General features: G+C 42.6%; 1 protein-coding gene across 1 annotated transcript in view; it reads right to left on the bottom strand.

Annotated features, from left to right (window-relative positions):
* PALS1 (protein associated with LIN7 1, MAGUK p55 family member) overlaps positions 1-13,532 on the bottom strand; it is a 197,850-nt gene that overhangs the window by 83,170 nt on the left and 101,148 nt on the right. The window contains exon 6 of the mRNA XM_089681487.1: positions 11,686-11,847. Within this exon, the coding sequence (XP_089537613.1) occupies positions 11,686-11,847 (162 nt within the window). The remainder of the gene's footprint in view (positions 1-11,685; positions 11,848-13,532) is intronic.

Genomic DNA, 13,532 nt, shown 5'->3' with positions numbered 1-13,532 from the left:
ATCCCTTGGTATGAAAATTCTATATCTTTCTCTCTCTCTTTTCACTGGAAATTTGCCGCCTTTTTCTGAAGAATGAGAAAGAAAAGTACAGAGACCTGAGCCAAATAATAGGTTGCCTTCAAACAGTAAACCAAAAAGCTTACACTTAGAAGATAAGTCTCCATCCCAAGCCTTAAGGCAATGGTCCTACGGGCAGAGTTCAAAAAAGCCGTGTCTCTGGCAGTGGCTCTAACACTTTCTGCAGCAACATCCGCTAAAAAGGCTACTGATTTAGATACAAGCGGCAGTGCCTCCCTAACCTGGGCAATAAGCGTATCTGCGGAAAGGAGTTAATCCAACTTGTCAACCTAAAGATCTAGGTTTCTGGTTATACAAGTTGAGGCTAAAACTGGTCCAAGGGCAAAAGCCAAAGCATCCCAGGCCTTCCTTAACCACTTGCCCTCCATAGGATTTACCCCCCTTCCTGACCAGGCCAGTTTTTGCGTTTAGGCGCTGCAATACTTTAACTGACAATTGCGCGGTCATGCAACGCTGCACCCAAATAAAATTTATGTCCTTTTTTTCCCACAAGAATAGAGCTTTCTTTCGGTGGTATTTGATCATCGGTGCGGTTTTATTTTTTGCGCTATTAAAAAAAAGACTGACAATTGTGAGAGAAAAACAAAATTTTTTACTTTTTGCTATTAAACATGTCCAGTAAAAAAAATTTAAACAAATCAAATTTCATCATAAATTTAGGTCAAAATGTATTCTGCTACTTAGTCTTTCCTAACAACAAAAATAAAAAAAAAATCACCATACGCGTAAATTAATTGGTTTACATGAACGTTATAGCATTTACAAATGGTGGTATATATACTGGGATTTTAATAAAAAGCACGGACACTGTACTAATGGCACTGGGCAGGAAGGAGTTAACATGTGGGGCGATCAAAGGGTTAACTGTGTGCTGTTTTACTTTGTGCTGTGTGTGTGGGCTTCACTGTAAACACACTGCTTTGCATGGCTCTGCTTTGCAAAGCCATGCATAGCAGTGTGCAGGAGCTGACAGGGGAGAGAACTGTAGATGTTTACTTACAGTTCTCTCCCGGTCGGTAATGCTGCTCGATCACGGGGTGCCGGCGAGTAATCACCAGCCGGGACTCGATTGACAGCTGAGGCCGCAAATAGCGGTGCGTGTAGCTCGCACGAACCCCCTACCAGGAAATGAAAAATGAATGAAAAATCCCCCAAAAGAACAAGGGGATTTCCCCTCTTCCTTCGAATCAGAGGCAGGACATTTGTATCTACAGAAGGGAGAATGACAGGAGCGTGTTCACAAAGAAGGGAAGCAGCCTGAGATGTAGAAGGTTCATCAGATACTACAGATCTGACTGAACATAAAGTGGATATCGTTTAGTCCCGTATGGGTAGCATGAAATTTTTGATGGAGACTGAGTCAGAACCTGCTACAGATAAATACATTTTTCGCATATCTTTTTTGTGTAGGAATCTGACAACCTGGAGCCACAGCTCCCACATCTCTTTTTTGATTTGCGAGAAAACAAAGAAAAAACAAAGAGTGCACAATATACTGGCCCTTCTCACCTGACCACCCCCAACCTGCCTCTACTACTGGTGCCAGAGACCCCCAACCTCAGCAACCAAGGCTCTGGATCCCTCAGAGGTGATGCCTGGCTGACTTGTCCTAGGCTTGGGGGCGTCCAATTTGGCTCTACAACTTTTCCCTCTTGCATATTTGGGAAGATGAGGGCCTCAGTACTGGACAGCACAGGGCTTCTGCAGCCACAGCCGTTTTAAACCAGGTCTGATGCTCTGTGTGTCTATAGTACAGCTTCTCCTTGTTTAAAAAATGGTGTCTTGACGTGCACCCGATGGCCAAAGTGCCGACACTGCCATCTTGGTACACCCCTCAGCCGCCAGAAGTGACGAACCGCGGCCATCTTGGAGGGACCCGGGAGAGGCACCACATGGACTTGACACAGGAAAGACATATTGAAGGACAGCTTACCTTCCCAGTCCCTGCAGATCTCCCACCCCCGCACTCTGGTCCAACAGCAGGTCCCCCAGCAGGGTCAAAAAAGGAGCCTCTGGAGTTATTCCTCAACCTAGTTATCCAGGTAACCCAAGATCTTTTCTAGTGCAGCGTGCAGAGTAATTTCCTGGGACACTACCCACAGGCAGGACTCCCAGAGAAGAAAGACAGGCAATACAATTGCCCGCACTAACAGAAAAACAACAAACCTAGTGATGTCTTCGACTGGAACTCGGAAACACAATAATACTGAGGACGAGGGGGAGGGAGGGCCTTTTTAAATTATATCAGTATTGTGTTTCCTGTAGGGGCGAAGCCGGTATTTCTCATGTAGCCATCCTGAAAGACGCTTTGGGAAAACTATTTTCATTTAACATTCCAACCTTCTGGCTTTAAGAAACATTTACAAAAAATAAAGAAAGAAAACTAGATTTATATTGTGATTTTTGACACTTTTCTTATTCTATCAATTGAAAAGATGTTTGGTGATGATGACATCATTTTTCAGGATGATAATGCATCTTTCCATAGGGCAAAAGCCGTGAAAACTGCAAATAATCCGGACCTTAATCCAATTGAAAAGCTATGGTGGAAAAGAAAGAAAATGGTCCATGACAAGTATCCAACCTGCAAAGCTGATCTGGCAACTGCATTAAGAGAAAGTTGGAGCGGGATTGATGAAGAATACTGACTGTCAATAGTTAAATCCATGCCTCAGAGAATTCAAGCTGATATAAAAGCCAGAGGTGGTGCAACAAAGTACTAGTGGTGAACTGTAGTGATTTTTTCATGATTCCATAATATTTTCCTCAGAATTGAGTGATTCCATATTTTATTCCACTGCTTGATCTGAAAAAACAGTAGCAACTGACCACAGTTTTCTTTTTTTAAGTGTTTCTTAAAGCCAGAAGGTTGGAATGTTGAATGAAAATAGTTTTGAGGCATGTCTGTGATTAGTTTTTTTTCTACACAAACAATTGAATGAACATTTTCCAAGAGTGGTGATACCATACTTTTTTCCAGGTGTTGTAAAAGGACATCGCCTTAGAAAAGAGTGAATGTCTGGGTTTACAAGAATACCTATTCTATCCTTGTAAAGGATGAGGAAAGGTAGGACAGGGCTGTCAAGCTTTGAAATGCTCCAAGGTCATGTAAAGGCTACCTTCTGGGACAATACAAAAGGGATAACAGGCGCATGGTGTGGCAGTCCATGTATGTTTGATGAGTTCCAAATGGGCAGGGGTGAAGGTAGTCCAGTAGGCACTAAGGGCAAGCTGCGTAGGAGCGAAGCATAACTCTGCAGTAGGGAAACAAAGAAACAGCGCCTCTAAGTGTGTACTGTGAAGGTATTTAATAGAAAGATAAGAAGTAACTCGCATCTTAGGATTTAAAAACAGGCTCATGGGTAAGAGGGTGAGACGTCTGTAGCCAGATGTTGTTGTGTGTCTGATCCAGAGAGGAGATCAATCTCCTCTCTGGATCAGACACACAACAACATCGGGCAACATCGGGCAACATCGGGCAACATCGGGCTACAGACGTCTTACCCTCTTAGCCATGAACCTGTTTTTAAATTCTAAGATGTGAGTTACTACTTATCTTTCTATTAAATACCTTCACAGTACACACTTAGAGGCGCAGTGTTTCTTTGTTTACCTTCTGGGACAAGCCAAGCAAGGGAGCTTCTGGAATGCATTCCAAGGCAGGCTTCTGAAGAAAAGTAAGGACCAAATTTAGATTCCAAAGAGCAAGGGGAGATTTTACGAGATAAGTAAGCTTCCTGAAAAAAGGCACAAATCAAAAAGTGGTTATCCATGCATTTTATTATACTGCATTCTTCAAGTTATACTATAACCACACATGGAGATCTGCAAAGATCATTGATGCTCCTTCAAGCTCACCTTCATAGTATTCCATCATGTATTGCATTTAAGTGTGTGTGTGCGTGTGTGTGTGTACACACACGTGTCGCATAAACCTGTACATGTGTCTCATAGACCTGTAAATTCTGCTTCCTGAGGAAGATATGTAAGTTTTTTTAAGTTGTCAACACTCTAGTACCATTTCCTGTAGAAGGGAGATCCACTTTTTAACCCCTCTAAAGGACTCTAAAGCTTAATCATTTCTTCTAACCTCAAATTGTGGCCCCACACGACCTCTTCAGGGACCTTAGAGTAAACCGTTAATGAGTTACTGAATTCACATTTGACACATTTCTACACTGTAATCATATCCCCTCTTAAGAGACTCTTCTCCAGAGTGAGTATCTGCAATTTATGTAATTGATGCTCATAGCTGAGTTCCTCCATTTCCTTATTAATTGTGTTGCCTTTTGCGGAACTCTTTCTAATTACTAGACAGCAATCACCCACTCAGTTTTTTTAAGGTTTTCTTTTTTTTTTTTTAACAGTTTATAAATGCAGAGGAAGGAGATATCTACCCTGAATGTGGTCTTACATTGCATGCAGAATATTGTAGCTCTATTTTAATAAATGAATGGATCTTCCCATTTCATTGATGTCCCTGCAAAGAGCAACATGAAAACTGCAGGCAAAATCACTAATTATCTTGTTCTGCCTCTCCAAACTAAGCATTGAAGTTTGCTCTGATGATCCAGTTGAGGCAAGATAGCTGTAACTTACAGTCTAGGTAAAACTGGCAGAGAGTGACTTGAACTGAATATCTTCCAGACCATAGAAAGCTTTAATTAAAAATAACATCACTGGACACAGAGCAGGCTATAATAATGACTATGTGGGTTGTGCGCCTCCTACAGGTGAATGGACACTGGCAGATCAATCAAATAAGAAGTCCACCACTATATAACCCCTCCTACAAAGGAAATACTTCAATTTTTGTAGCAAGCAATGAAATTCCAGAAAGAGGGGAGGGACTTCTGTGTCCCGTGATGTATACAGGCAAGTATGTAGAAAAAAAAAATCCAATTTTCTTTATCGTGCATCACGGGACATAGAGCAGGCTATAAATTAGATTACATGGGATGTCCCAAAGCAATAAAAATCTGAGTGGCTGGTGACATCATAATAACCACCATCATCAATCACAAAAGGACCTATTCAGCTGTTCGTAATGTGCTGCGACCAAAGAATTATCTGTAGCTCTGAAATCCACCTGGCAAAAACCTTGTGAATGTACGAATTGAATACCATGTAGTGGACTTGCAAACCTGAGCAACTTGACGCTTAGCCCAAGATACCCCCCAAACTACTGGCAGTGTGCGCGCTCACCCAAAAGGGTGGGACCTTGCCCTTTCAAACCATAAGCTTGAATGATTAACTGACAGATCCAATGAGAAATAGTTGAATACCATATGGACCACACATAAATGGTGTGAAAAAAAATTTATATGCGAAACTCTGTAACAAGGAGTAAAAAAGCAATAATAATAATCATTCAGTCCCAGTAAGTGAAAATAAGGTGCTGTAAATCTTGATTGTGAACTCCTTGTACAACACAACAGGTGCTTTACTGTGCTCAGACTGGTGCACTACATAGACTAACACTCACCCTCATCCCGTGACCACCTATCTCTAGGATGGTCATTTGCATAGTAGCCTGGAAGCAATTCTGAAAAATTGCGTCTGTCTGTCTCAATAGAAGGGCTTAGGGTGGGTTCAGCTTCTGCTCATTAACATGGTTTCCAATCTGCCATGACACCTTCTCCTAGAACACATCCAAAAAGGCAGTTAGGTAAAAAGGCTTTTGGCAGGCTGTGTGAACGGTCCCCTGAAGCCTTTTGTCTTCAACACTCTGGCCATTGGTTGCACTTTGACATCAGCTTGCTCAAATGATTATCAGTCCTACACTGAACATGAGGAGGTCGCCCACAACCCAGGGCACCGGAGAGAAGAGCCAGGAATAAGGAGAGGAGAGAGTTGGTATTGATACAGCACTTTTGGAGGAGCAACCAGTTACCATTAGCAACACTGCATACTGGGATAGTCCCAAAAGTGCAAATGACCATCCTAGAGATAGGTGGTCACGGGATGACGGTGTTAGTCCATGTGGGGCACCAGTCTGAGCACAGTGGAGCTCCTGCTGTATTGTACAAGGAGTTCACAATCATGATTTACATCACCTTGCACCTTATTTTCACTTACTGGGTCTGAATAATTATTATTATTGCTTTTTACTCATTGTTACAGAGTTTCTCATATATATTTATTTATTTTGCACCATTTATGCACGGTCCATATGGTATTCACTTATGATGTTGTGTGTATTAGTTCACAATTATGACCGCTGCTAAGGGTTATTTGTAATTATTGATTATACCCATAAACGCAATTGCACCTCTTTAATTTTTTCAATGAGAAATAGTTGACATGGATGCCACCTGTTCTTCCTGGGCCCTTCTAGCAGCACAAATCAGGATAGCTGACCTGTGCAACCAAAACGCAAGTAAATCACAGAAACATAGAAAAGTGACGACAGAAAAAGACTGAGCGGTCCATCGAATCTGCCTGTATCCTGACCACTCGAACTACATTCAGAGTATGCAACAATCTTTCCCCTGCCGACTGTGGACTAGGAAAAAAGAAAGGCAAGACACTGTTCTGATTCAAGAGAAAACTAGAAACCACTCTGGGCAAGAAAGATGAAAACACAACATCACCTTATCATGATGCATAACCAAGAACGGTTCCTTACATGAAAGAGCGCTGACACTCATCTTGCCAAAGTGGCTTCTGCAAGGACAGCCAAGACCATGTTTAAGTCCCAAGGACACAAGAGAGGCCTGACAGACGTCCGTGTTACACCTTGAACAAAGTACAAATCGAGGAGTGAGAAACAACGGTCTCTGGGGAAAAGAAAAAGGCTAGAGACAAAATTTAATCCTTAATGGTACTTAGAGCCAATTTCATTTTCCCTCCCAATTGGAGAAAGAATGAAAAATCTCCCAAATCACACATCTCCAAAGGCACAACATTCTGGCTTCACACTATGCATATAAGATTTTCAGGTCCCTGGAAGCTCTCTGAAGCCGTATTTCTGCCGCTCAAGAGTGCAGCGATAACTGGACCCATGATCCTTCCAGACCTGGGCTTCAATAGCCAAGCCTTCAATCTTATTGATCGTAAAGCAAGGTACATTATTGGACCCAAGACAATAGGTCTGGGCTGATCGGAAGTGTCCAAGGAGCATCCACTGCCAGATTCACTATGCTGGTGTACCAGGCCCTTCCTGGGCTGGGCTACCACTATTATCATCAGCCCAAAGGGCAGTGCCCCAAAACAAAAAATGGTGATTCTTTACTGGAAGCCCTTGATGAGCCTGAATAAAAATGCCACGTGAAGATATAGGTCATTGAGGACTATGGACACCCAAAATCTCTCTTGCAGAGAGGTCACCAATGATCGGACTGATCTGGTCCCAATTTGGTTCTGGGCCCACAAACCTGTCGAGCGTCTTACAATAATGAGCCCATAACTTCTGCTCGAAGCAAAAATGCAAGGCAAAAGCCTGATAATTCTGCATCGAACCCAGGAGGTCACAAGAGGCGTACTTAACCGATTAGGTTTCTGCTGCTAAAGACGGAGCAAATAACCTCAGAGACTGCCCTAGCATCCGCTGCCCGAGATACTTCTCAAAATACAGCAGCCTCAGATTCTAGAGGGGAAAAGCTTACAGCACCAGGTACTCCCAGGCAGTCTCCCATCCAAGCACTAACCAGGGCTGACTCTGCTTAGCTTCCGAGTTCAGACACGAACAGGCATGTTCAGGGTGATGTGCCACAGTCCATTACAGCTCTACCACCGGGAATAGCTGCAATGCTAGACAAACACAGTTGTCCAGATACACCTGACGCTACTGGTCTATCATGAAACGCGCATTCAGGGTGATGCAGCCACAGACCATTGCAGCTCCGCCATGAGGAATATCTGCAATGCCAGACAAACGCAGTAGCCCAGATACACCTGATGCAACTGGTCTATCGTGAAATGAGAACACCATCAGATTACAATAACCCCACCCCCCAATTCCACTGGACATGAGGGTGGTGCACCTGCTTCTCGGCTGCCTCCCCCTTCTGCGACCAGTTAAGTCAATAATGCAGAAACTATATTGCCACCTATCTATGCAGTCCCATAGAGATGCATGTCCATAGCCATGTTGGTCTGCGGGCATGCAGGTACACAGGAGGTATGCAATTATGCAGGTTTACAAGTATGCATTTATGCAGTTTTTGAAAGTATACAGGTACTCAGTTATGCAAGTATGCAGATTATACAAGTACACAGTTCACACAAGTATGCAAGTAAGTAGTTCACAAGTATGCAAATATGCGGTTTATGCAAGCATACATTTAAATATGCATGTACATATACAGGTTATGCAAGTACGTATTTAAGTATGCATGTAAGTAAGCAGTTTATGCAAGTACAATGGCACTTGGTTTAATACTAGTTTTGCAGGGCTAGCCAAGCACATATGCATCAAATGCAGCATCTCTGCTGCGTCAGTACAGTCTAAATGTAAGCTCCTGCAGATCAAATGCAAGTTATTCTGGAGCAAAAACTCCTATTAATTTCACTGATACCTGTGCAGGGGTGAATTACAACAAGCTGTACAAGCCCTCCAGGATTAGACAGACTAATGCAGTGTATAATCACATCCTGTCTTGTCATGCAGCTCCCCACAGGCTGTACTCACAAATTATCATCCAGCCATAGACTGCTCCATGCCCCTGCTATTTCTCAGGAGCCTCACTGATCATCCATAAGCCAAAATGGCCACCCCTCTGCTTCCTGCCTCCACTACACAAGAGGAGGCTATACAGAGCGACCTTGCAACCTGTGGTGGCTGGAGGAGTAAACTGCAGCCCAATACTCTATCAGACACACAGAGCATGGCCCGGCCAGACCAAACACACACTGCCCCCAGTGGCCACCAGGAGAACGGCCAGTCAGATTTTCAAAGAGACACTGCAAATGTAAACTTACCATTCCTACCACAGGACTCTGAATCATAACTGGTGTGCAACCTTCACCCATCATGGTGGGCTCTGTCAAGTGGGCTCGGTTCCCCTTACATCTGGGGTCCACCTCCTGGAACCCATATAGCACCCTGCTGGAAAGTACCTTGGTCAGAACAAACACTGCACAGAGTTCCATTAGGGTTCAGTGCTGTAGGGCCTCGAGGATTCTTCTCTCCTATGCAATGAGACTCGGGTACCATCCATTTTAGATAACAGCTTTCGAAATAGAAACCAGTCCAGTCCTTGATTCATAGAAGAACCGTTTTAGGTTCTCCAGGTATGCTTCAACAGCACATTAGTGATCATCCACCTTATATATACTGGCAAAAAATATGGAAGTACTTTCTGTGTAGGAGGGGTTATATAGGGGAGGACTTCCTGTCTGACTGATCTGCTAGTGTCCAGTCACCTGTAGGTGGCATCTAACCCACATAATCATTATTATAGCCTGCTCTGTGTCCCATTATGTATGATAAAGAAATCACAGAATGTCTAGCTACAGCAATTGTGTGTGTTAAGAACAAAAACTAAAGACACACTGAAAAGAGGGTGGGACTAGCTATAAAGAACATACCAGCTGTGGAGGAAGGAAGGGATAAAAATATTTAAAGGAAAACGACCAACAATGCATCTGTAACATGTTGTGGTGTGGCAATGATTGTGGCAATAATTGTGGATACATTTTTTATTTAGCAGAAGCCCTAGAGAATTAAATGGTGGGTTTTGCAATTTTTTATGTCACCCAATATTTGACCAGATTTTTGAATGCAACGTTTTTGTAAAAATACACTTTATTTTAATGCACACAAACAATATAATACCCAATTTGTTTGGTAAAATATAAAATATGGTGTTACGCAGAGTAAACAGATACCTAACATAACATCTGGTGGAATGGAAATCCCAGAGAGGCAGGACACCCCCGGGTGCCTCTATGGGATCACAGTCCCACTGGATGTTATATTTTGTTAGGTAACTATTTACTTGGCATAACACCATCTTTTATATTTTACCTAAAAAAATGGGTATTATATTGTGTGCATTAAAATTAAAGTGTACTTTTTCCAAAAATTGTATATAAATGTTTGGGGGTTCTAAATAATTTTCTAGCAAAAAAAAGCAGACTTTTATACGTAAACAAAAATGTCAGAAAAGGCCCAGTTTCTTTTTTAGACTAAAGTAAGCACATTTTTTTGTACTGCATATATATGAATTCTTTTTTTTTTTTTTTTTTTTATTGAATTCCACATCAAATTGTCTTGCATATAAACATTTGCATTTAGTGCAAAATAACATTTCCGATAAGCCTGCAAAGTTGCTAAACATTAAAATTTCCTAAACGGTTTACAATTTTTGCCACCACTGTATATCGCATCCACAGAGAAAACATTCTCATATGTTGCGTGCAGCCATACAGTGTACGGCAGTAGGTGCTGCATTGTTGTGGGCCACTATGAACAGCTTTTTTTATTGCTTACATTAGGTCTAAAGGGGTGGAGGCACTACCGGTTTCACTAGTCACATTATCAATTTTCAATAAAAATGTTTTTAACCAACATTGGTTAGTCTGTCACATAAAATCCAATAAAATACATTTACATTTTTGGTTGTACCATGACAAAATGTGGAAAATTTCAAGGGGTATGAATACTTTTTCAAGGCACTGTACAACGATGGGGTCATTCCCAAGCACCACCACAGTCACAACATCTGAAACAGCTATCTGGTAAGACCTGCAAACCAATGGCTGCTAGAATGAATATCCAGCAATTAGGAGGACTGGTATGACAAGTTCATCAGCTGCTTCTTAGTAAAATCAGCAACCAAGCCAAGATCCAGGAGAGTTGGAGAGAGATGCATTAACTCCTCAGGACACCAAGCTAAACAGAGGTTGTATTTCAAGTGGAGAAGTACATATTGTGCCTCCTGATTCACACAATTTCCAAACCTCCTAGAGGCCGACAGTAAATCTGCACATTGAACAGGTCCTGCATCCTCAAAAAAATGATGGAGGAAATTAATTTTGCTTAAAGCTGTACTTTAAAAATTGGACCCAATTTTGCTTAAAATTGTTCTTTAGGAACTGTAGGCCAGGAAGGGTTCAGTTTAAAGGTAGTGGACAGAGTAGAGACTGGTAAAGGGCCCATTCAAACCAATGCACTGCATCGTTCTAAACAGCCTTTCACACACACACCTTTACTTGCAACTGCGCAGCAGCGTACTGCGAAACATGGTAATGCACTAATGTGCGTTGTGGTGGGCAGGATAAAAAAAAAAATACAGAAGACATGTTTTTCTGCGCATTTTGGTCTGCAGTCTACTGAGGAGATCTGTCTTCACTTCAACCAGTCAACAGGAAATAAGTGGAAATGCCCTTTCCGTTGCTATTGAAACCGTTCACTCACGTTGGAAGACGTTCCCTCTGTTCTGTTGACAAATGTAAAATTTTGAATTTTCCATTGCCCTGTGAACTACAGAATAGTGGTCACCAGGGGGAAAACGAACCTCCCCAGAGAGGGCATAATATGAAAAACTGGACATTGGTTTTACATTTCTCCACCCTCTTCACAAAGAAAAAAAAACAAAACAACAACAAAAAAAAAACCTTTAATCTTTTAATTTCATTAATTGAGATCCATTTCAAACTTACCAGTAGTTCAAAAACATCATTGACGTCTTTTCCTCGAATTTCAATACCATTTATTTCTAAAATTTCATCTCCTTCATGCAGAAGTCCACTCTTTTCAGCTGCACCTCCTTTCACTATGCGGCTGATAATGACAGAGTCCAGCTCATTCCGTACTGTGGCACCCTGCAACAAGTAAACTAGCTTCAGAATGAAAATGTATTACAGTCAACATGCTGCATGCAATAGGTAATGTAAACCTGTTGTCTGTGAAAACAGTTTAAAAAGGACGCAAGGAAAATGCACGCCACCAGATGAATGCATACGCATCTGGTGCTCTTTTCAAGAGCTGGCCTGTCTGCTCTTACATTTCACTATTGATCCACCACTACAACGAGCTGCATTCTTGAACTTTATACTGAGTTGTATGGGGAGGGCCATCCCGGTACTTGATGTTTCCAGCTCAAAGCAGAGCTCTAGTCAAAATGTAAAACAACTAAAATTCAGCAGCTACAAAAACTGTAGCTGCTAACTTAAAAAAACAGACGCTGCACCTGTCCCTCGATACAGCGGTGTCCTCACCATAGAAGGTTTTAGTGGCCGTTCTCTTTCTCTAGCGCCAGCATCTTAAGTGTGGGCACCCAGCGGCTTCAAATTTGGGTGCCTACTTCGCAAGCATGAGTAGCGCTGCACCTTGTGGATGGTCCCATAGTCTTCTGGTATCTGTCACGTGTTTCAGAGGACTACAGGTAGGGAGGGGGGGTTTGACAACTTCCGCTTCTGATCGCAGCTGAACCTGTCAAAGTCGGGTATTCGCTCCCACTCCCCAAAAGGTGCTAATCCTTAAAGGGGCACGAAGCCCTAAAGCAGAACTTCCCCTTTTAGATAGAGCTCTGCTTTAAGGTGCAATTTGCATGACAGAGAAGCTCAACAAGATACCTAAATCCTCAGATCTTTGGATTCTCAGCATTCCTAGGACAGAGATTTAATCCTCTCCTAAGGCATCGCATGCAGAAGCCAGGGAATGAGTTTTTTTTTTAAGCTGTTCTCCTCAGGTGTATATATGGTAAACATGGAGTTTATATGTTTACTACACAAGACCTCGTGTACATAGGACTTAACCACTTGCCTACCGGGCACACGTTTACCCTCTTCCTACCCAGGCCAATTTTCAGACTTAAGTGCTGTTGCACTTTGAATGACAAATCCGTAGTCATGCAACAATGTACCCATATGAAGTTTTAATCATTTTTTTCACACAAATAGAGCTTTCTTTTGGTGGAATTTAATCGCCACTGGGCAGCAGCACACTGATCTTCCTAGTGAATGGCTGTGCAGGGGGGCATGTCAGCACAAGTCTGATCGTTGGAGGAGAGCAGGCTGTGCTCCCAGCAGAGCAACAGAACTTACCATGGTGTATTCTCTTGCTTGGTGTGGTCATTTTTTATTAGGAAAGCAGAGGCAAGAACACCAGGGATTTCACACAAAGGAAGCAATACAATGAGAACAAGTACATGGTATAGCAGGCACACATCAGGAATATGAAATGTTCCAAAAGGTTAGGGCCCTCTGAATTTGCATGAGGATGCAAAAGGTGCCACAGCCATACACAGAAACCTGCAAGAAATCAGTGACTTTCCTGTTCCCTTCCTGCTCCCAGAGGCCAAACAAAGGGAATAAAACCCTGGTGCCCCCTCCATCAGGCAAGAGATGAGAAGTCCCCACTTTAGTCTTACCCTAGGGTCAGAGTCCTGTGGCGTCTGCAGATTTGCATCTGCTGCCTCCATGATGACCAAGCCAGCCAGGGATTAGGCGAAAATGGCACCCGCAGTTTTCCAGGCCTGAGATTCCCACACTAAACATGGCCTATG

The sequence above is a fragment of the Staurois parvus genome, unplaced genomic scaffold, assembly GCF_062004578.1.
Source record: "Staurois parvus isolate SC_StPar_1 unplaced genomic scaffold, SC_StPar_1.0 ptg000267l, whole genome shotgun sequence".
NCBI lineage: Eukaryota > Metazoa > Chordata > Amphibia > Anura > Ranidae > Staurois > Staurois parvus.
The sequence above is the reverse complement of the archived record's forward strand: the minus strand, read 5'-3'. Positions and strand labels throughout refer to the sequence as shown.